A 22,910-nucleotide genomic window follows, 5' to 3' on the forward strand; every position below is an offset into this window, starting at 1 on the left:
TCAGATGTTTTCCTTTCACATCCTGCATGTGAGCTCCCAAAGGCACCTGGTGGGCCACTGCGAGTAGCAGAGAGCTGGACTAGATGGACTCTGGTCTGATCCAGCTGGCTGTTCTTATGTTCTTATGTCTATTTTCTGGTTGTGTGGTATTTTCCAGCAAGCAGATATGTGAGTAAGAGTTCAGCCTTTGTCATTTTGTGTTGTGATGTGTTCAAGGTTGTGAGGACGGTGTTCTTAGGTTAGCAAAAGACTATTAGTTTGAATGTGTTTTGTTGATTTTCTGCTGCACACTCTCCCATAATCTGTGCTCTGGTGCAAGTCCACTGGTGGTGGCAGTCTTGATTATATTCAGTGTCTTAGTACTTGGAACCAGTCTTGCATCCAGGTAGCTTCTTTGATGTGATTTCTGGAAGAAGCAACTCCCTTCAGGGTTTTTCAGTAGCCTATTCATTCCTAGCTATACCATTTTTTTACCAAAAGAACTAGGTAGATTTGTAAACGCATTTGCCACTTCTTCCTGGAACTTCTTTGTAGTATAATGCTCTGCAGGGGTCCTAGTACCTTCCTTGTTGTGTCTCCCCCCCCCCCAAATGCTGCCACTGCCATTTGCAGAACTTTCCCAGGAGTTTCCTCTGCTTTCAGCTCATCTGAGGAGCATTTCAGTTTGTTCTTTCTGGCGCTCCTGCGCACAGAACTTTTTTTCTGTTTTGTTTTGAATGAGATATCTACATAGTTACAAAGACATCATCTAAGAATTACAGCAGCTCAGAGGGCTGGGCTACCTCCCATTAAGAAGCATTGGGTAGATGCATGGTTCAGGAAACAGGGAAGTCCAGCACACAGGATCAGGGACACTTCTACCCCCACCTTGCTTCCTGAGGTCTACAGATATTGGGAAGGGATGTGGGGTCCGGTGGTTGGAATATGAGGAATGCATTGGTTGGAGGTTTGTCTTCGGACATTCCAACACTTATAAGAATAGTGTGGTTGTAATGGTTAAGAGCTGTGGACTATAATCTGGAGCATTAGGTTTGATTTCTCAGTCCTCCTCATGAGTGGCACACTCTAATACAGTAAACCAAGTTTGTTTCCCCACTCCTACGCATGAATTCTGTTGGGTGACCTTGGGCTAGCTGCAGTTCTTTCTGAACTCTCAGTACCACCTACCTCACAAGGTGGAGAGAGGAAGGAAAGGTAACTTTAAACCGCTCTGACGCTCTTTAAAAGTCAAGAAAAGTGGGGTGGAAAAACCAGCTCTTCTTCATTCTTGTTAGTTCCTGTAGGCCTAGTTTTAAATAACTGTAAGAAGAACCATTTGGGCAACTGAATCTCTGAGTTATGATTGATGCATGAGTTCCCACTACTAGAGAGACAAGACTCTTTTCCAACAGATGAGCTGCTTGCCTCTTTGGGACTTTGAGAAACTTCAGCAAAAATAGGAGGTTATTCTCCTGCTTCATTTATAACAGGTCTTTGAGAAGCTCCACTTATTTGGATTCCAGCCATAGTCATTTCAGAAAAAGTGACATAGATCTGTTTATCTAATCACTTTAAAAAGAAACAAATACTACCGGTATGCACACCAATGTACTGTATAGCTGAGGTTGTAAAACCCAAGGACAGGATTTGTTTTGTGCCACACCTATTTTTTTTCAACAGCCTAATAAAAGTTTAGTATTCCAGAGTAGATTTATTACTTTCAGCAAGAATTTTAAGTTTAAGAACAAAAATTCTATACTAATTTGTGAACCATGGAACACTTGCACAGTGCAGAAGACTTAAGGGCATGTTTTAGGACACACTTCAGTTAATGCCAGACACTAGCAAATCTCATCGGGAATTTCATATGTGTTGATAGGCTTACATATGCTGCTTCCACCAAGACTTATAGCATCCCCTTAGTATGTTTTGCTTAGGGAATTTGGCATGGGGGGAAATGAAGGTCTTTCTCCCTATTGTCTAAGGCCGTTTTCCGCTTACGTAAGCGAAGCGCTGGGCGAAGTCGATGCAGCATTTTGGCGCCGTACCCGGCCAACTGGCCGCTAGGGACCGTCCGCATGGATGGTCCCAGAAAGAGCCGGAACAACGGCGCCGCAGAGCGCCGTTGCCCGGCCGACCCGGCATGTCCCTGGGCCTCCGGCACATCGCCGAGGCCTGAGGACACTCCCCCGCGGCCCTGCGCACCTGCTCCAGCGCACCTGCTCCAGGGACAAGGTAAGTGCAGGGAGGGAGTGGGGGGGGAGGCGCCTTAAAGGCGCTGCCGTTCACACGGCAGCAGCTTCAGAAGCACCAAGCGTTTGGAAAGTCGCAGCTTCCCAAGCGCACTTCGGGAAACGCTTGGCTTCCACTCTAGTCGAGGCGGCTGCTGGCTGCGATGCAGCTGCGCCCCTTGTGCAAATGGCGGCCTGGGAACGGCGTTTTTGCCGTCCCCAGGCCACCATATTCCGCCCGTGCGGAAATGGCCTAATACTAACTGGGGGCCCCCCTCACTTGGGAGCCAGAGAGAACTCGCAGTTAACATGTAACTCGCTGATTCAAAGTTAGGTCAGGGAACCCATACCCAATGTATTGAAATGTGTAGCTTGACCCTAAGGGATAGAGGTACAAGTTATTTGTTTAGAAAATTTATATCCTGCCTTTCCACTTTTGTATGGGCCCCATGGAGCACAGTGGTGAGCTCCAATACTGCAGTCAGTTTTGCTCATGATCTGAGTTTGATCCCAATGGAAGTCAGTTTCAGTTAGCTGCTCAAGATTAACTTGCCTTCCATCCTCCCAAGATTGATAAAATGAGTACCCAGCTTGTTGGGAGTAAAGTATAAAGGACTGGGGAAAGAAATGGCAAATCACCCTGTAAATATAGTCTGCCTAGTAAATGTCATGATGTGACATGTCCCCATGGGCCAGTAATGACCCAGTGCTTGCGCAGAGGACTACTTTTACCTTTTCTATTCCTAGATACTTAAGATGACTCACAACAGAAAGATGTATAACTATCATTTAGCACAATTGCAGGTGTAGAATGTAAAAGTAATGTACCATAAAAGTAAAAGCACATCTTGCAAAGAGTTTGAAAAGAGCATCTATGACATGGTGAGTCACATGTGTAAGAGCCACATTCTGCTGATATCTCACTAAGCCTTGAATGATGCCTTTGATCTGCAGCAGAAACTCCCACTGACTTAAGCAGAACCTGACTTGTCAATTGAGGTGCTATATGGATGCAAGACTGTGGACCGACCTTGGAAAAGTGTCAGTCTTTTAACATTTTGTAATAGCTTGACTTTTTCTAGAATTACAAAATCCATTTAGATTTTCCACAGCAGTCCCAAGTTCCTCGGGAGCTTATTATACAAGATGACTGCTGCAGCAGCAATCTCCTTTCCCTTCTGAGATGAAAAGAAAACCAAGGGGCTTCTGTAGTCTTGGTTTTTAACAAGTCTTTCACATTTGTGACTTCCGATTATAGGCTTGAGAAGAATAGGCCACTGTGGGGATGTTTGTTTCCCTTTTGTAAGCACCCTGTAGGTATTTTCAGATGCTCACCATATTCTGCAGTGCATGATAGTCATGTCTTATGAATCTGAAAAGGGAGCTACTGTAAAATATGCTTACAATAAAGCACAATAGTATTTTTTTCACAGGGCTAATTTCACAGGGCAAAGGTGGAACGCCCAGTGACAAAAGATCCACATTATGTAGCCTTCTCTTTAAAATAGTGTCAGCAGAATGTTAAGATGGAACACCTGCACATGTCAAACCAAAAGCAGCTTTTCATTGCTTTGGACTGGGCTGAAGTAGCAGCTAAGCATAAGCACCATGGTTTCAGATGCCCAGTTTTCTTTCTTTTTTCTTTACCAATTACATTTCCATGTCACACATGCCCCCTGTGCCATTTTTCCCTACCCCCCACCAAGCTTCCTGGGGGTAAGTGGTATATTTGTTGTAATTGACTTTTCCCATGCAGAAGTGACCACAGCTTCACAGTGCCAGTTCACTGTGCAAACAGTTACGAGGGGAGCAAAATAAGTGAGAGGAGGCAACAGGCCTAACTTGTGGCTGTTGTCAACCTCCAGGGCCAGGCTGTTGCCACTGGGTTCAAAGTACCTCAGACCCAATGAAAGGGCACTTGAGGTGACAGGTGGCAACAGGCCATCACCTGGCTCTGCAGTTATGTGATAAGAGTGGATTGGCCCTCAGGGGAAGGGTAAAGGAGGGAAGAATTAAATAGTCCTTCTGCAATATTGCTTTGCTAATCTTCAAAGTTAGCTATGCAGGGCCGATAATGATTTTTTTTTAAAGGCAGGCTAATCTGAGATCTCCCTTCTCCTTAGTTACGTCTTTTAAAAACTCTTTCCTCCTTGCTTCTGCCCTGCTGTTCATGCTTCTCTTTGAATTCATCTTTGTCATTTAAAGAGTGGCACCAATTTACAGCCTTCCAGTTTAGGTTGTTCTTGGGTTGTATTTCAAATGTGAAAGACAGCAAATGGCTGAAATGGTTCAGAGGCATGAACATGAAAGATTTCTTTCATTATAGAATTAGGCTGGTTGACTTTCTGAAAGATATTATGTTCTGGAGACCCGCCATAGTCTTGCCTGGATTCGGGGGGGCGGGGGGGGCGGCTCCATCCTGTTGCAGGGCAGAACATCATTATCCATGAGTCTCCCAGCACGAGTAGCAGCAATTAGGGGAGGAGTCTTGCAGGCCGCAAGTTTCCCTTTTTTTGGAGCACTTCCCGCTGCTTCTGGCTGAGTGCATTTAGCCTTTAGCCCACCCCACTAGAAGAAGGGACAGGGAGGGGAGACAGATGGGACTCAAACAACACTGCCACAATACGCAGAAGACAACAAAGACAGAAAGTCAGGTTGAGGAGTAGAAGAATCCGTGCACTCACTGTCGAGGCTGGAAAAATACTGGTCAAAATGGAGTCCTAGCCTCAACAGGAAGTGACAGATTATTTTTCCTGCCTCCCTGAGTATGGGCAAGAATCACCCACAAGATGTCCTCCTAGCCTGCCAGGAGAAGGCCCCTTCAGGGTAAGTGAATGAAGCAAGTGAATTTTGACAGCATCCACGGCAACTTTCCATACTTTCTGAGAAATAACTCTTGAGGCCAAAATGCCACTGGAAAAACTTCTGCCCTTTTCTTCCACCATGACCCTGTCACTTGATGGAGGATTTGAAAACTGGCTGGAGGAAAATGAAGTGCTGCCACACTGCTCCTCATTGGCAGCACCATGCTCTGGGCAATGCTGGGCTTCTCTTAGTTGGTCACACAACAGAGTGGGTTCTGGCACAGATGGCCCACTGGGATTTTTCAAGGCAAAGTAATGGGCAATCTGCCCCTGCACAGAAGGGCAAAACTGCTCCACTGCTGAAGAGAGATGGAGGGGGTGTTTATTTTATTTATTCATTTAATCACATTTTTATCCCACCCTATCCCAAAGTGGACTCCTTGTACCCATTATTTAATCACCTGCTTGTGATCTAGGTTTGACTGGAAAGAGTAACTAGAACAAGATTGCTCTGTGTGAAGCTTGAATGCAGGTCTAATTGATTCACTGGACCACACAGGCACTTCCAGAAGAACATTCTAAATCATCTGGAACAAGGATGACTAATTTCTGTGTTTTAAGGACCACTATATGCCCTGAACCCAGTCCTGTCCCTTAATGGCTAGGAACCAGAGGTGGGATCCAGCAGGTTCTCACAGGTTCCCGAGAGTAGGTTACTAATTATTTGTGTGTGTCGAGAGGGGATTACTAATTGGTGATTTTGCCACGTGATTTTTGCCTTAGTTACGCCCTCCTCTCAGCAGTAGCGTGCAGAACTTGAAGCAGTCTAGCAGGAGGTGCACCGGCGTGCGTGGCAGCCTGTGCCTGCGTGCATTCGTTGCCCGCCCAAGGACCGGCGCAGCGGCTGCGTCCTTGCCACAGCACCGCCCCCGGAATGCCCGGCCATGCCCCCGGAATGCCCCACCCAGCCCCATTGGCGCTGTGCCACAGTTTGAATCCCACCACCATGGGAACCTGTTACTAAAAAAATTTTGATCCCACCACTGCCAGGAACTATCCAAAAACTGGCATTTTTATCATGCTTCACAGATACAAAGAATAGCATGTACTTTGATGGTATAAGGTGTGGATGGGTTTAGGAAGAATTGTGTTTCCTGAAAGATCCTTTCATAGGGTAGATTGACAGTGACCTTTTACCTTTCCAGTATGTACCTGAGATATTTACATTTACATTCATTGCTGTTGTTTGTTTTTAATTAGCATTGTTTTGACCACCAGGAGCCAGATAAAATTTCTTTGGGGCTTGATTTTCCCATGAACCATAAGTTGACGTAACTAGTCTGATACACAGGTAGTATAAATATGAGCTGTAGCCATATATTTGCTTAGAGTTTTAGTTAAGATTTTTCTTCAGCGAATTGAGTCATATTAATCAGATTGTATAGGAGCAGCACTAACAGGCAAGCACATAGTTAAAAGGGTTTTCCAATTTTAATCACAGTCTATTGCAGATAATACAATGATTGGTTAAATTAGTTGAAAAGCACTGTGTACTTTAAAAAGCACTGTATACATAAAGCACTGTGTACTTTAAAAAGATCCTTTCTGCAGTCTGATAATAGTTCTGTAGACATTTTACATTTTCAAGGACAAAATCCTGTCCCTTGCTATTGTATTGATTAGATTGGAGGCTGTCAGTTCCATTAGGACGGATACAGTGCTGAAAAGATAATGGTTGGTATTAGAGCTCCCTCTATGGGGATTAATTGTAATGTCTTAGATGCGAATTATTCCGTATAGACATGTTCAGTATTTTTTTAAATAGTTTGCTAATCTGTTTGTGTCAGTAGACCTGAAAGTAGAGCAGCTCTTAAGAAAGGTTTTGAGTATGTGAATTATTTTCTTTGTATTTTTCATTGGTAGTAAAAGTGTGCTACCAGTGTAACAGACTGAAAATCCATTTCGGAAATTACTAATTGGAAGAGGTTCTTGATTTTAATGAACAGTGAACCTTTATTAGGCATAAATAGTTCTGCATACAGTATGTCCGTATCATAAACAACAATACGGCTATGAAAATCCCAAGACACAAAGTTGAGATAAACTATATATACAGACTTTTGGTAGACCTATTTTAATATCCAGATGTTAATTAAAGTCGGTTTAAGTAACTTCTCACATTTGTCACAATGATTTAAGCCTCAGAAATTACATCAATGTGGTTAAATATTTGAATAGATTGAAAATCACATTCTAATATCATCTTTGAGATATTACATCAGCTAAATATATTTCAACCTTAGAAGTTATCTCAAACGATGCATCATTTAATAAATAATTTGCTTCATAGGCCGAAGGTGGATTAGTTTTGGCTTTAAGGATCGGGGTTATATAGTGGCTACGTAGTGCAGAGTGGAGCTGACATTCTAGAAGGATATGCTGATTTGTATCTACGGCGTTTACAGAGCATGGGCATCATCTATCTGAGAGCAAAACACCTTGAAATCTCCCAGTCATAACTTAAGAAGGAAAGGCGTTTACTCTGGCAAGCATTTAATGAACAGTGAATGCTAATTTCCACACTATTAGTTGTAATAGGCTTTAGGAGTTTGGCCTCCTGTATTTTGTGCTCAAGTAGAATGTTATCAATATGTGGTTTGAGAATGTTGTCCAGTATTTATCTTGATGGTAAATCCAAAATGTGCAGATGGTCTTCATAGATCCAGTGTGGTGGAATGCTCAGAATGTCAAAGATTGGGCTGACATGGGTTCAAATTCCTAAAGCTCACTTGGTAGCCTTGCATTCCGAATCACACATTTCCAATCTAACATATCTCTCAGGGTCAAATGGAGAAAGAGAGAATATTGTAAGCCACTTTGGGTCCCATTGGAAAGAAAATTAGAGTATGAATGAAGGAAATAAGTGGCTCTTATCCCCTCCCAGACTGCTTTTAGTGACTTGTATGTAGAACAGGAAACAAATCTGAACAGTGGAACTACCAGGGAGGAATTAAGAAAGTTTTTCTACAAGTTAGGCTTCAACATGAAATTTTGACTTCATGGATGTGATTTCAGAAGAATCAACGAAACCAACAATTATGCATTGTGCTTTTCACAACAAAGTCATCAGTGTGTGTATATCTGGGTTTTTTGTTGTTTTTTTGCTGAGTTTTCCTGAGGACTCATCTCATATTTGCCCTGAGCAGTATACATCAGCCTGTCATCCATCCTCTTCACAGTGGAAGTTGTAGAGGGCCACAAGGTAGTTGGATGGAGGAGAAGAAGCAGGAACTACTCCCCCCCACACACACACACATGTGACCCTCATAGGCAGTAGGGAGGGAGGAACAGTAGACACCACCACTACCACTGCCATATGAACCACATAGGGGGAGGAGTAGGACCTGACAGGAATGCAGGCAGAAGGGAAAAGGTGGAGAAATCATTCTTTGAATTCTTTCTGCTTATACGATCAAACCCAATACTTTTCACCAATAAAAAAAGATACTGAATTCAGTTAAGTGGTTCATGTCTCATTGCTGTATAGTGGAATTCTGAGAACACAGTTGTGTTAGATTGGTATCTTTCTCTTGACTGGTTTTATGCCAAGCATACATTGTGAGTCTAAGGTGGCTATTACTCCTTCTCAAAACAAGTGCTTCATTGCTCCTCAGCTAATAGCATATTGATTACTATTAATTTGAGAGTTTGTGCAGAATTGAGAGGCAGTGTGATGTAGTAATTAGGATGCTGGACAAGGACTGAAAGAGACCTGGGTTCATATTTCCACTCTATCACAAAGCAGATCAGACATTGTCTTTCTCACTTCAACCTACCGTGAATGGGTGTCACAAGGATAAAATGAAGGAAAGAGAATCATGCATGCCATTGTAATCTGTCAGATAACAATGTGATGAATTCAAGTAAAGGAAAGGTTGGCAGACAGCACTGCAACAGAATTTTTTACCTTGGAACTGATTTCCTAAGGAAAGAATTTCGTTTCAGTTGCTATTTCTTTTCTGTGGTGCATAATTTCCCATTTGTATGACCAAAGGAAAATCAGCACAAGCAGGTAGAGGGATTGGCTTAACCTTCTCATAAATAAACTAACAATAATAAATGAATGTTTTATTAACAAATTGCCCCATCCATTCTTCATTACTTCTTTTGGTGACAGGAAGAAAAGTAAGGATCACACAGTACATTGAAAACATCGTTTCCATAGCAGCCACAACCTGAAAAAAAAACCAGTCCCTGAATACAGTATTCTAGTAGTTCTTGGAAAGAAATTGATGAAAAGAACTGTCTTCAATGAAACATTTCCCAGCAGCATTTATATGCTTAAATACACTTAGTAGCTAATGATTTTTGTTTTATTCTGAAAGTTGCTATAAATAGTGCTAATGGATGAAGTTCTCATGGCTTTACTATCATATGTTAGGATCAGAAGTTAAACCAGATTGAACATCCATCCATAGTAAAAATACTATATGGACTTCAGCAGAGGTAGTGTGAGCTCTAGAGCTCCACTTAAGCTCACACAAGGGCAACTGGTGGAGTCTGTGTAAATAGGTAGCTTATATGTTGCCTGTGGAGGTTACCATTCAAATCAAAGTGGTTTGATTAAACTCTGGTTTATTGTGATGTCTGAATGTAGGCTTCCCATCCAACTAGTCTGTGTTGGTGGTGGGTGATGAACTGGGGTTCTAAACCGTGGTTTGTACCTGGCTTGTTAATTGTGGTTTGTTGTGACTAAAAAAAACCAGTTTGTGTAGAATTGTCTCATAGGCCGTTTCCACACGGGCGGAATATGGTGGCCTGGGGACGGCAAAAAACGCCGTCCCTAGGCCGCCATTCGCACAGGGGGCGCAGCTGCTTTGCAGCTGTGCCGCCCTTGCGCCGCCCGCCCGGTGCTGAGCCGGCGTTTCCAGAGTGCGCTGGGAAGCGCACTTTTCTGAAAACGCCGGCTGGAAGCCACTGCTGTGCGAACAGCAGCAGCTTCCCGGCGCTTCCCCCCCCCACTCCCTCCCTTCCCTTACCTGCTCTCCGGCCCTCTGGCGTGTCGCTGGGGACACGCCCCCCTGCTCTGCGACACGGGAGCAGGCGCGCAGGGTAGGGGAGGCGTGTCCCCAGGCCCCGACAACGTGCCGGAGGGCCAGAGAGCAGGTAAGTCGACCAGGCGACGGCGCCCAGCGGCGCCGTCTCCCCGGTTCTTTCTGGGACCGTCCATGCGGACGTTCCCAGCGTCGTCGGGTCGGCGTCAGAAACACCGACCCAAGCCCTTCCGCCTCCGTGCGGAAAGGACCATAATTTTCAATGAAATTTTTTGAGAATTCCATGATACCAGAATGATTCTCCTGGTATATTCTGTAAGAATGTCTTCACATGTAGATTACCAGGATTGGGTGTCAAAAATCATGTCACCTGGAACTGTGGTTTTTAACTTTCAATTGACACAACTATATATGCTCAATAAAAGATAATATGGACAGAGGAAGTGATTTGAGTATACTTCCTTGCCAAGTTTGGGATGCTGCTTTCTAAATGCTTGTGATCACGAATGGATACTTTTCCCATGGACACGTTCTCCATGCATTCACAATAGACAGACAACTCAGCAGTTGTGTGGACACAGGGGTTGAAGCTCGTGCCTGCTATCCCTCTCTGCACATTGATGGAATGTGCAGAGGGGTCATGTGCTCAGAACAACTGCTATAGACCATTCTAGCATTTCTGAATATTTTAATCGTTTACACATCTCATTCTTCTACATCTATAAACAACGTTTCGCTTGGCCCTATGGACTACTAAAAAATTCTGTGAGTCAGTAACTTTAGTGCCTTTAGTATGAATTCACCATAAAGGTATCTACTTCATGACAGCCTCTATTCTTATATAAAGATTTTATCCATGTTGGCTTATTACCTGTCTTAAAATCTCAGAATATTTCCTCTCTGGGGATGTCCTTCCAGTTGGTGCTATTCATCTCACCTCCATCTGTCTCCTTTTCAAAGTCCTGATGTGGATTAAACAGCACAGGTTTCCACTGTGCTCCACTTGGATGTCTCTCCCACCCCCAGTATTCACCCCAAAGCCATAAATTTAGTCAAACAGGGTGAGGCCATTGGCAGATTTGGGGTGCTGCCAGAGGTGGGATCCAACCAGTTCTCACCACTTCTCTAGAAGTGGTTACTAATTTTTTCTGAGTGCCGAGAAGGGGTTTCTAAAGCAACCTCCCTGCCCAGTAGAGACTGGAGGTGCGTGTGTGCGGCGACGCCACTGTTTGAATCTCACCACCATCGGAACCTGTTATTAAAATTTTTGGACTGGGTGCAGCCTCTCCTTCCCCACCCAGGTACTGTAATCACTACTTATGGCAAGAAGCTGGACTTTTGAATAGATATTATCATGGGACCAATAAGCACTTTTGTAACTCACTGTTTTCTATGGAAGGTTTTACCGTTATTTATTTATTTTTGCCTTTTTAAAATTCTTGTTCTGAATCGTGATGGCAACATAATTTCAAACTGGCTACAACTCCTACTGTTACCCACTGAAGCCCATTTTCTAGTTTAAAAAGCAAAACTGATTGGTAAGAATTAATTTCAGGGAGAAAGTTCATTTTCTCCTATTTGAATCAATAAGATTTGAAATTTCCGCTGGACTGTGCTCAGTTTGGAATGTCCTGACAAAAAATATATATAAACATTTTAATAAATAAACGTGGCTGTAGTCCAGCAAAAAATATGCACATTTGGTAATTTTCCCATGGTTCAGATAGAGAATTTCCCACATCATTAACAATGGGAAAGTTTCTGTGTATACAGAGTAGCTTACCACGCATACATTCCAACATTCAGAATGACAGCCAGCAGATCTTTTTCTTTCTTCATAAATTTTCTCAAAATAGCTGTGAATTGGTGTGAGTGTCTGTTAAGATATTGTGATCTGTGGCATATTGCCTACTACAGCTGCAAGGACGTAGGTAAGGGGGAGTTCTCGGGTTCAAACCCCCCCATTCATGTCCAAAGCTCCGCCCCTCCGTTTGTGGGTTTTTAAAACATTTTTAGTGTTTTTCGGTTTTTGGCCTGCAGGGCGCACATTGTTTAGGCTAGCAGCACCAAACTTTCAGGGATTGTTTGGGGGACTCTCCTGATGATACTGCCCAGGCTTGGTGAGGTTTGGTTCAGGGGATCCAAAGTTATGGACTCCCAAAGGGGGTGCCCCCATCCTCCATTGTTTCCAATGGGAGCTAACAGAAGATGGGGGCTACATCTTTGAGGGTTCATAACTTTGGACCCCCGGAACCAAACTTCACCAAACCTGGGTGGTATAATTAGGAGAGTCTCCTAAAGATACCCTAAAAGTTTGGTGCTGCTAGCTTAATAATTGCACCCCTGAAAACAGGCACCCCCCAAATTTCCCCAGATTCTCCTTTTAAATCCACCCCTTCGGCATGGATTTAAAGGGAGAATCTGAGGTCCTCAGTTTAGAAGAAGAAGAAGAAGAGTTTGGAGACTCAAAGGAGCTTACAATCTCCTTGCCCTTCCCGCCTCACAACAAACACCCTGTGAGATGGGTGGGGCTGAGAGAGCTCCGAAAAGCTGTGACTAGCCCAAGGTCACCAGATAAGCCTCCATAGCTCAAGCGGCAGAGCAGGGAATCAAACCCGGTTCCTCCAGATTAGAATGCACCTGCTCTTAACCACTACGCCACATTGAAAGTGATGCTGTTTCATGGTGGGTGATAATCCACCCCAAAACAGCATCACTCATCAATGCCAGCTAACTCGGGGACCCCAGATTCTCCCTTTAAGGTGGATTTAAAAGGAGAATTTGGGCTCTCTAGTTTAAACACCACTGAAAGTGATGCTGTTTGAGGTTGGATTCCAGCATCATAGCAGCTGCCCGGGGGGACGGGACGGGACGGGATGGGACACAACACTCAGATTTTGCACTGGGCTCCATTTTCCCTCTATGCCTCTGCCCAGAGGGGAGGGCAGAAGGAACTGCCAGCTGCCGGCTGGGAGCCCAGCTGGGGGGGGCAGGGGAGGGAAGGGCGGGGGAGTCTGCCATCCCTGGCTTTGGAGAGCTGCTTTTATAAGCGCTAGGCCGGGGGTGGGGCTTGGGGAGGCGTGGCCATGTCCTAGAGGTGGGTGGCCCCACCCCCAACCCCCCTAAAAATCTATACCTACATCCCTGTACAACTGTGCAAGAAAATCAGTTCTCTCACTTATTTCTTCATGCTGATACCTGCAGGCGTCCTAGTCAAGGAGGATTCTAGTACTGTTGGTATTTAATTGATCTCCAATTAATGTTATACCCTAAAAATAGTGGCGCAGTTTTCATAAGCATCTTTACAGGTTGATGTATTTGCTCAGATCAAAAGTTGTGGTGTCATGTACGTCCAAACATATTTCACTTGAAATGAAGAATGTGTTATTCTGTTAAAGTGGAAACTAACCTTTCCAATATGCTAATGTAATGACTTACATTATCCTCTGTAACATAATCATCAAGTTTAATGTACTCCATAGAGTCTTTCACCCCACCTGTTTCTTGGAGAAAATTTGCATAGAGTATTTTAGGCAAGCCAGCAAATTGTGCTTGAGTCAATGTCCACAAATTGTTAGCCACAGAATAAACTGTGCTTGCAGCCACTTTGCCCTACAGTGGTTGAGGCCCTAAAGTGGTTGAGGAGCTAGCTCCTCATGTTAAGTGAGCATTGTTTGCCGTTGACCTCAAAATATTTCCATTTTGATTGGGATAAAAACATCATTTTGATCTCATAATGTAAGCTCTGAGATACATAATTATTGCAAATCATTTATCAAGTTAGTTGCTTTGGTTTCCTGGGGTAGCCAAAAATAAAAATGTATTTCGGAGTAAATAGCACTGCATCCATGAAAAATCAGACCTTTAAGTAGCAGAGATTTTTAAAAATGATTACTGACTATGTTTGGGGTCATGAAGGCTAGTCATTGAAATAATCCAGCTTTGTACAAATGCTACTACATATCCTCAGACAGCCACACTGTGGCTCTGCAAAGTGGCTCCTTCTTTAGCTTTCAGTGTGGCCTGGACTGTGGCACAACATGAAGCTATCTGTAATTCTATTATTTTTTCATAAACATTTCATTCCTCTATAATGAAATCTCAGAAATATGAACACTTCCCCCCTCCCTGCAAAAACCTGGACCAGATTTTCCTGAAGAGTTTTAGAAATTCAATATATTCTTTCCTGTTCCAAATGAAACTTGAAGAGAAGAAAAGGGGAGGAGAAAGGCAACATCATATTACAGAAATGAGACAACTTTTCCATGGGCTTTTGTTTCGTAAATCTCCCTAAGGGGTAATTAAACTGTTTGTTTGGCTATGAGACTTGTAAATCTCTGCCAACTCCAAAAGCTTCACAATCCATTCTTCTGTTGTGGGTATAACTGAAGTTTTCCATTTTTGTGTATATAATATTCTTCCTGCTGATGTCATACATAAAACAAAGTTCCATTTTTTTTCGAGCTGTCTGTCCATAAGTCCCAGAAGAAAAGCCTCTGGTTTCATTTGTATGTTAGTGACCAATTCTACCTGGAACTCTTACCGCAGGGCTTTCCACTGCGCAGTGAGCTTGTACTACTCACGTTTCTCTGTTTACAAGCAAGGAGACACTCCTGCTGCTCAGTTGCTCTGCAGAGAACTCTCCCAGGCCTGCTTTTCCTGGTTCTTCTAACTCCACCCATCAAGTCATTTTTAAAGGCACAGATTTCATCCCACCCAGTAGGCTCAAGACTGCCTGCTCTGGAAAAGCTTTTTAATTACTGTTATATCAATAGATCAATATTGTAGCCTTTTTTTCCAAAAATAGTACACACACACACACCCAAAAATGAAAGAGGCAAAGCAGTGTGAACCCCACATTGCTGAAGAAGGAAACCATGTGAAGAGGTGATATTCTGTTCCCCTCCCCTACACACACATACACACATATATTCTGCTGCTGCTGCCACAGAAAGAGACAAGCTTCTTTTAAAATAAAACCATGTTTGAAAATTTTAAAAGCCTTCCTGAGGAGGGCAGAAGTAGAGCAGTCAAGGTGGGGTGGAGCCAAATAAAGATCCTGCTTGTACTGTCCCTTATTATTATATCAAGATATCGATATCTCAATATGAGCATTTAGAGAAGCAGGAAGGAGCCAGCGACATGGAAGGAAGGATGATTCGAGGGAGTTGGAAGGGTGGAGCTAGGTAGGCTGGTCATGGGTAGAGAGAATATATCCAGGCAAAGCTGCGCTCACTAGCAAATCTGCCTACTCAGGTGGTGAATCAGATTAAAAGTCGCACTTGCCGCAGAGAGAATGGAAAATGAAAGTGGGGCTTCAGGAAAAAATAGAAATCTGGCCACAAGGGACATTCATCCCCATCACACAGCAGATACCTTGTGCATAATTGGCCAGTCTAAAATCTTCTGAATTGTTCAATATATTTGTATCCAAAAAATTTTAGATTTGTTACAAGTCTACCATAAATGATGAAAAGTCCCTTCATGATGATCACATTTCCAACACACATTCAAGATGTTTTAACACATCTTTGTGTAAGCTCCTTTAACCACACATTTGCCCATTGTTCCATTTGTATATTATACCCAAAGTTAATGATCCATTTCATCATACACTCTTTCACTCATTGTTTTTCTGTGTAAAATCTTAACAAGAGCTTATACGTTTTAGTAATAATATGATCGTCCATGCATAGTTTTACTTCTAATTCAGTTTCATTCAAAACCATATCTTTTATCTATTTTAGATCTCTTTAATAATTGTGCATACAAGTCTAAAATGTCATGTTATCCACTTGTTTTCAAGTATAATCTCTTGTCTAAATAATACTTCTTGTGGTGAAAGCCACCTGCCTTTTTTTTCATAGTTTAGGTTTAAATCTATCCCACATTCCCATAATGGTATGTCTAATATAATGATTATGAAAATCTTTATTAATTTTAACTTTATCATTCCATTCATATCTTAAATTATGCCCTTTTAGTTAAACAACAAGCTGCAAAATATAATTTCAAATCAGGTAAACCTAGACCTTCTCTTTCTTTTGGATCTTTCAATATTTTATATTTTATCCAAGATGTTTTCCCTACCAGAAAAAGTTTGATATATCTTTCTGCTGTTGTTTAAATGGAATATCATTTGCCAACATAAGCACTGTTTGAAATAAAAATAATATTCTTGGCAGTACATTAATCACAGAAATTCTCATCAGCTAAGATAACTATTTTCTTCCACCATGACACATGTTTATTAACTTAATTCCATGTTTTAGCATAATTCTTTTGAAATAGCATACAGTTCATATTTGACAACATAAAACCCAGATATTTTACCTTTTTTCCAACCTTAAAACCTGTTTTGCTCATCAACTCTATTTGATCCTAGGTATTCATAGTCTTTGTTAAAACCTTTGTTAAAACCTGAACCAGTGTATCTCTCGAGATTTTAATCATTGCAACAAACCTGTATTTTAACCTGTAAACTTTATCAAATTCCATCTCCATATCTTTCTATGCAATCCAAAGGAAGTCTGCTAAGACAGTTATAATCCTTTGTATAATATTTTCATCCGCAGTCTTAGACACTGCCTTGAATCTCAAATAAAATTCTGCAGAGCAAGATTGTCTGTTTCTCTTTTTGTATCTTTTAAAAAATTCTGTTTTCCCTTGAAAGGTTTCAACTTTTTGTTGGACTGTTTTAATCTTGTTATATGTTGCTTATTGTATTTTAAACCATGTTGTAAGCCACCTTGAATCCAAAAAGGAGGGTTGGCCTATTAAGTCAAATAAATAAATAATAATAACTTTTGTTGTTAGTTTTTTAATTTATCCAAATGCTTGATTTATAGGACTTTCTAATTTCTTAACTTCATCTGCCATTTGTTCTTTCATTTGTAAAAATAATTTATCCATTTTATTAAGTCTTTTCTCCATCTTTTCAAATGACTTCACTTTATCTACTAGTCGATCAAAGCATTTTTCATAATCTCAGGTGTAATTAATTTTTCTGGTATTAACTCCACAGATGGTGAAATCAGATGGTGAAAAAGATAGATTATTTAAGCTGTCAGCACCTTTTTCTCTAGCAGATGTCTTAAATTATCCACAGAGATGCATATTAGTTTGTTTACATTCCAGGAGTTTCCATAACACCTAATTCTCACCATTTAGGCTCAACATAGCAGTGAAAAAAATAGGAAAAGAAATACCTGTTTATTTCTATCCAATCTAAACTTTTCCCATAACAATCTTCTTTCAAATGTGCTTTCATCACATCATAATAATAGTAAAAAAAAATGTCCCTATTTGAATAAAACATACCACAGGAATATCCCTTTGTACTTTTACCCTTTCTTCTACTTCCTGTCAAATTGTTTTAAGTCCTTCACTTTTCCCCACTTTTAAAAGTTTCATTTTAATTTACAGTTCCCAAAGAAAAGGATTATTTTACTGCAAGGTTGCTGTCTTCAGCGCAGATTAAATCTCTCTTTATATAATTGATTATCTTTCAGTAGTGAAAAAATGGGTGGTTGTTTTTAAATTCCATTTATATTCCATGTGGCTGTTAGCTGATGATTGTTGATCCACCCTCCTAGCCCTCAATTAGAGTGAGTTGTAAAAACCTCCATTTTCACAAACTAGGATGCATTGTGGATGATCTCCCTAAACTCTCTTTCAGAGAGGTTACTTGACTGGTGATTTACACCTTCCAGCTAGTATTCTACCTATGAAGCTTCTGTATAGTTTTCAGGGGTAGCAATATAACCATCAATTTTCATATCAGAAACCTCCCCATAAAATTGCATGTTTTGTATACCAGGGTTCCAAAATAAATTGTCAGATCTGGAGAACTGTGAGTGGAGGCCCAATCCTGGCTATAGGTATTTCCCGTGCCATCTGTTTTCAGCATCACCCCCCCCCCCCCAAAAAAAAAAAAGCCTCCTGAGAAGCTGCTTCTGAAGGTTGGGGAATCTAGGGGAATCTAAAGAGATTGTGTAAGTGAAATGCCTTCTAATAGCACAAGGGCACTATTGGATCAAGCCCCATTTATTTTTAGTCTATGAGATATAGCACTTGTACATGAAAAGAGAATCTTGCCTGTGAAAACTTTAATAAACCACAAGGCCTATTTTTGTATTTTCTGCAACAAACTAACTCAGCTACCCCCCTAAAATTTGAACCACAATTGCTTATGATAATATTTTTGGGTTTTTTGTGTTTTTTTATTTGCTGCAGACCAGAAGATGGTGAGATTCATCCTGAAATCTGTAGACTATATATCCAGTTGCAGTGCTGCTTAGAAATGTACACAACAGAGATGCTAAAATCCATATGCCTGCTAGGATCGCTTCAGCTTCATCGGAAAGGTATTCACATGCCATACACTGTAATTCTCTTGATCTTGTTATGTTCATTTGTGTTGTCCTTCATGCAACAAGACTTCTACTGCACGGGTTTCCTTTGTTAGTCTCCAACTAGCTGAAAGAGTTCAACGTACTTTTATTCTTCGATCCAAACTCTGTCCATCTCAGGGCATACCTAGAGCTCTTTGCATTCTTAGGCTGACCCAGTAACATCACTAAAGAGAGAGCAACTCAGCACGTGAAAAGGAATATGGATCTTGTGCTTCCAATGAAACAAGGAAGTGGGATTAGAATCCTGCCATTTATTTCTGTAGATGGAAAGGGAAGTCCCACTGCAGACCTCTGATTCTCCCCATCATGCTGATCCAGGGGGTCGTCCTGCACTGTACTGTAAGACAAGATACTGTACTGAAACTCAAGATAAGGAGGGTCATTCCGTTGCAGCATAAAGCCAGAAGAATTTTTTTTATTTATGTAAGAAAGTTTTACAGTAACTAATTTTTTCATTTTCCTAAGTAAAGTAGGAATTCCCTGTCTTCTAGAATTGTTCTGTAGACTGTTGGGCAGGATTAAGAGTTGGAAGATTCCCTGCAGAGTAGAGGCAGCATGGCAGCTATCCGTATCTTCCAGCAATGTGCTGCAAGCTATTGCAGCACAGCATGGAAAAGAACAAATTGATGAGGATCGGTCATAGTTAATAGAGAGTCAGTTAATAGTGGCTGCTGACTTTACAAACAGCCATAGATTTTATGAATAATGGGGAGGAAAGCATTCCATTTCACCAAAACATGTCCATTTCACCCACATTCTCATGAACAGTATTTCAGTTCAGACTTCTTGGACTCTACATTCTTTATCTGCTGCATTTTACTAGCACGACACTGGCCAGTTTTCCATGGAGATGTCCATTGAGCTAGCCTTACACATCAATGTGTCCTTGCTTATTCAAGGAATGTCTCCTGATAGCACAAAAAGACCGGGTAAAGGTGTGTACTTGTCAATAAATATGGTACATTCAGGCATCCGCTGGGGAAAAATATGCGTCCACACCGTTGTGTTGAGCAAAATAAGACAGCTCAGTTCAGCACTTTTCTGCCTTCACCTGTCTCATGGAAATACTGCAGTTCTTCAGAATTCAAGCCTCGGGCTCTCTGTTGCTTTTTATATCTTTTTTCAGTTCAGGTCAAACTTTTTCCTGCAGGGAGGTGACCTACACGAAGAAACCAAGGCTTGTTGTACTGAGTGGAAACATCTCAACTGAAAATAGCTCTTCTACAGAAAAAGGTTGAGCTGGTTTAATACAGATGTGCGCTTGCAAGCATGATGCCTCCATTCCACACACTAATTGAGCAGAAGCAAAGCTTTTGGAGTTTGACTTTGTTCTTGTTTTTTTTCTGGGGACACAGAGGGGATGAGCTGTTCTTCCAAACAGCTTCTCCTTTAATTTCTTCCCTGTTTAACCTGAGCTTGTAAACAGTACTAGGAAATGTGAAAACATATTTGGCATCAGCAGAGCCTACTTACAGTTTGTAACGGATTTATCTATAAGCAAAAGAGAGCTTTTAGTGAGCAAAACGCTTTGCGATTTTTATAATCTTTGTTCATTAAAATTCCACATGTCATTCATAGGTTCCTGTTCAAGTTTTTTTTTTTAGAATAGTATTATGACAATAGCTGGAATGCAGCACAAGTTGCAAAGTGGCATCCTTTTCAAAATTTTACATCAGCCATGAACCTATTAGAGTTGGCTTAGGCAAGCTTCTGTTCCCTCTTATGGGGATAGTGCTGTCATTCCATGTAATATTATTTTCAGGATTATTGAGATAATTTATATGAGGTGCTTTGAAAACACAGGAAATATCACATGAACATTAATATTGTGTATTTATTTCAAACCTTGTGATTTAATGCTACCACCACGACATTATAATTTCCTTATTGCTTCACTTTGCTGGCCTAATGTCCGTAATAAAACGTGTCTTATTGCTTCACTGTTAAAACCACCAAGAAAACTATTTTTGTTTTCCTTTTTGATTCCTAATATGTAGTAGCAATTCTACCAGAAAACATTTATATTTCAATATGTAAGAATCCACTCGATGACCAAGGCTAATCTGATCATGTCAGAACTCAGAAGCTAGCCCAGTTTAATATTGGGATGGCAAACCATCTCCGTTATTCTTTTGCCTTAAAAATCCCAGAGGCTGCAATAAGTCAGCTGTTGTGATTGCACCAGAATCAACTCAAAGACAAAATGTTGCTCATAACAATAAAAATATAGGCTGTTGTGGGTTTCAGGTTGTATGGCTGTGTTCCAGAAGCATTTTCTCCTGGCGTTTTGCCTGCCCTCACTAATTTGATTATGCAACTTCAATGTCACATACATGTTTTCATACTCCTCTCCAGACTGGAACCATAATGGTCTGAAAACTGTTTTGCAGAATAAAAGGTGGAGTTTTATAAAGTCTGTTTACATCAGCATCTCTGGGTTGTCAGTAGTGCTATATCTTCTGTCACCCTTCTTTGTGGTAGAGTTCTTTGCAAAGAGCCAAGCTACATGCAATATTGACCTGTGTGTATTTTATTCTTGGCTTCTTTGTTTGATTCAGTGCTACAGTGAGATAACTACTTGAGATAATTTTCCTTCCTTATATTATGAATTTATAACAGATCTTGTTCATTAAGCTACATCCTCCCTCTGACTGACACTTCCATAGTTATTGCTTGTGCCACCTAGCATATAGCTATACAAATTTGGATGGTGCCTGTGTTCTCAAAGGCCAATCCCCCACCAGTAACCTACCATTTTATCTGTGTTACCAGAACTGAGATGTTTCTCCAGATAACTTCCAAAGATGAGGAGTTCTCAGGTAATCACTCCATCTGTCAAAGGTGCCAAGAAAAGCACTCCTTATTTGAACTCTTACTTTATTATTTGTGGGTTGTGCACTTTTCTACCCCATTGGTAGAACAAACAACCTGGGAAGTCTCATCCAAACTGGAAGCAGTGGGCTGTGACACCAATGCAGCGCCCCTCTGCTGCTGAGAAGTCTCTTTGAGCCTCAATAGACTTGCACCACCTTTTGGGTAGCTTAAGTCTGAAGCACAACCCACTGGTGTAACACCGGCAAAGACCAGGAGGGAGCTGACTAATGTTAACTCCTTCCTTGACCCCATCCCTAGTCCCCTGCAGGGGTCCTGGAATGTTGGTGCCGCATCCAGCGCTGGGGGGGGGGGGGGCATGGCAATTGCACACCAGTGGAATTGCCCCTCTGTCAGGACATGTATGTCAAGGAGGGCAAATCTACCACCGTGGCCATGCACATTACCACAAAAGGATTTGTGTGTCCCCCACCCCAACTTTGGATGGGACTCTTAGTTATTTAAAACAATTTTTAAAAGCCACAAACATGTCTCCTGCCTCTTTAACAGATCCATGTCTCTTCACTGGTTATTTCCCACCCCAATGCCCAGGCACAGCCACTTTGCCTGCTAACAACTCTACACAGTTTCAAATGCTGTAGGGAATGCTTCCTTCTAATCATCTGGATGAGCCCTCTGAGATACCTAGTCTGTCCAGAAAATGGTTGGCCATGAAGCACACACATTCAATTCTTTCCAAATTCTAAAGCTCACTTTGCTAAATACTGTTAGACTCTGTGTGTGTGTGTGTGTGTGTGTGTGTGTGTGTGTGTGTGTGTGTGTGTGTGTGTGTGTGTGTGACCCTAACACCGAGCAGATAAGGAAATTAACAGGTATACTTTCCTTGTTAAATCACTTGTTAGCTCTATGCTGTAATGAACACAGGTAGTTCATGAGACATTGGCTATCTGTAGATAGATGCTACGTAAGAGCCACAACATAACCATTTGTCAGGAACTGGGCAGCTGCACTGGGAAATGTGGAACAACTGCCTGGAGGCACAAAAGTGCTTCTCAAGTGGAAATTGCTTACAGACAGCCGAACACCAGAATCAGTTGCCTTGTGCTCATTGTGAGTGTGCAACTGGCATTTGGCTGTCTGAAAGAATTCAATGTTTTCCATCTGTGCACTCAGCTGTCTCCTTTGTTTAAATAAATGTGCTGTATTAGTGCAATTACAAGAGGTCCTAAGCAGGAGACTCTTCTGAACTTTGGCTGTTTCCACACGGGCGGAATACAGCGACCCAGGGATGCTAAAAACAGAGTCCCTGGGGAGGGGTTTGCACGGCCGCCGCTGCTGCATCACAACCCCCGAGCAGTGCGAAGCCGCTGTTTCCAAACCTCGCTCCCTGGACGAGGTATTTCAGAAACAGCGCCATCCCCCCCCCCTTTCCTGAATGCCTTACCTTCCTCCGACCTTCCGGCGCATCGTCCAGGCCTGGGGACACGCCCCCCTGCCCTGCGACTCCAGAGTTGTTGCGCAGGGCAGGGGGGCATGTCCCCTGGCCTGGGCGACGTGCCGGAAGGTTGGAGGGAAGGTAAGGCGTTTGGGCGACGG

The 22,910-nt window shown here is 42.0% G+C and overlaps 1 protein-coding gene across 1 annotated transcript in view; it reads left to right on the forward strand.

The window, feature by feature from the left end:
* The window catches only part of LOC125436756 (regulator of G protein signaling 7 binding protein), a 70,672-nt gene that overhangs the window by 40,444 nt on the left and 7,318 nt on the right, over nt 1-22,910 (forward strand). The window contains exon 3 of the mRNA XM_048504020.1: nt 18,304-18,434. Within this exon, the coding sequence (XP_048359977.1) occupies nt 18,304-18,434 (131 nt within the window). The remainder of the gene's footprint in view (nt 1-18,303; nt 18,435-22,910) is intronic.

Source organism: Sphaerodactylus townsendi, linkage group LG07 (assembly GCF_021028975.2).
Source record: "Sphaerodactylus townsendi isolate TG3544 linkage group LG07, MPM_Stown_v2.3, whole genome shotgun sequence".
In the NCBI taxonomy this organism is placed as follows: domain Eukaryota; kingdom Metazoa; phylum Chordata; class Lepidosauria; order Squamata; family Sphaerodactylidae; genus Sphaerodactylus; species Sphaerodactylus townsendi.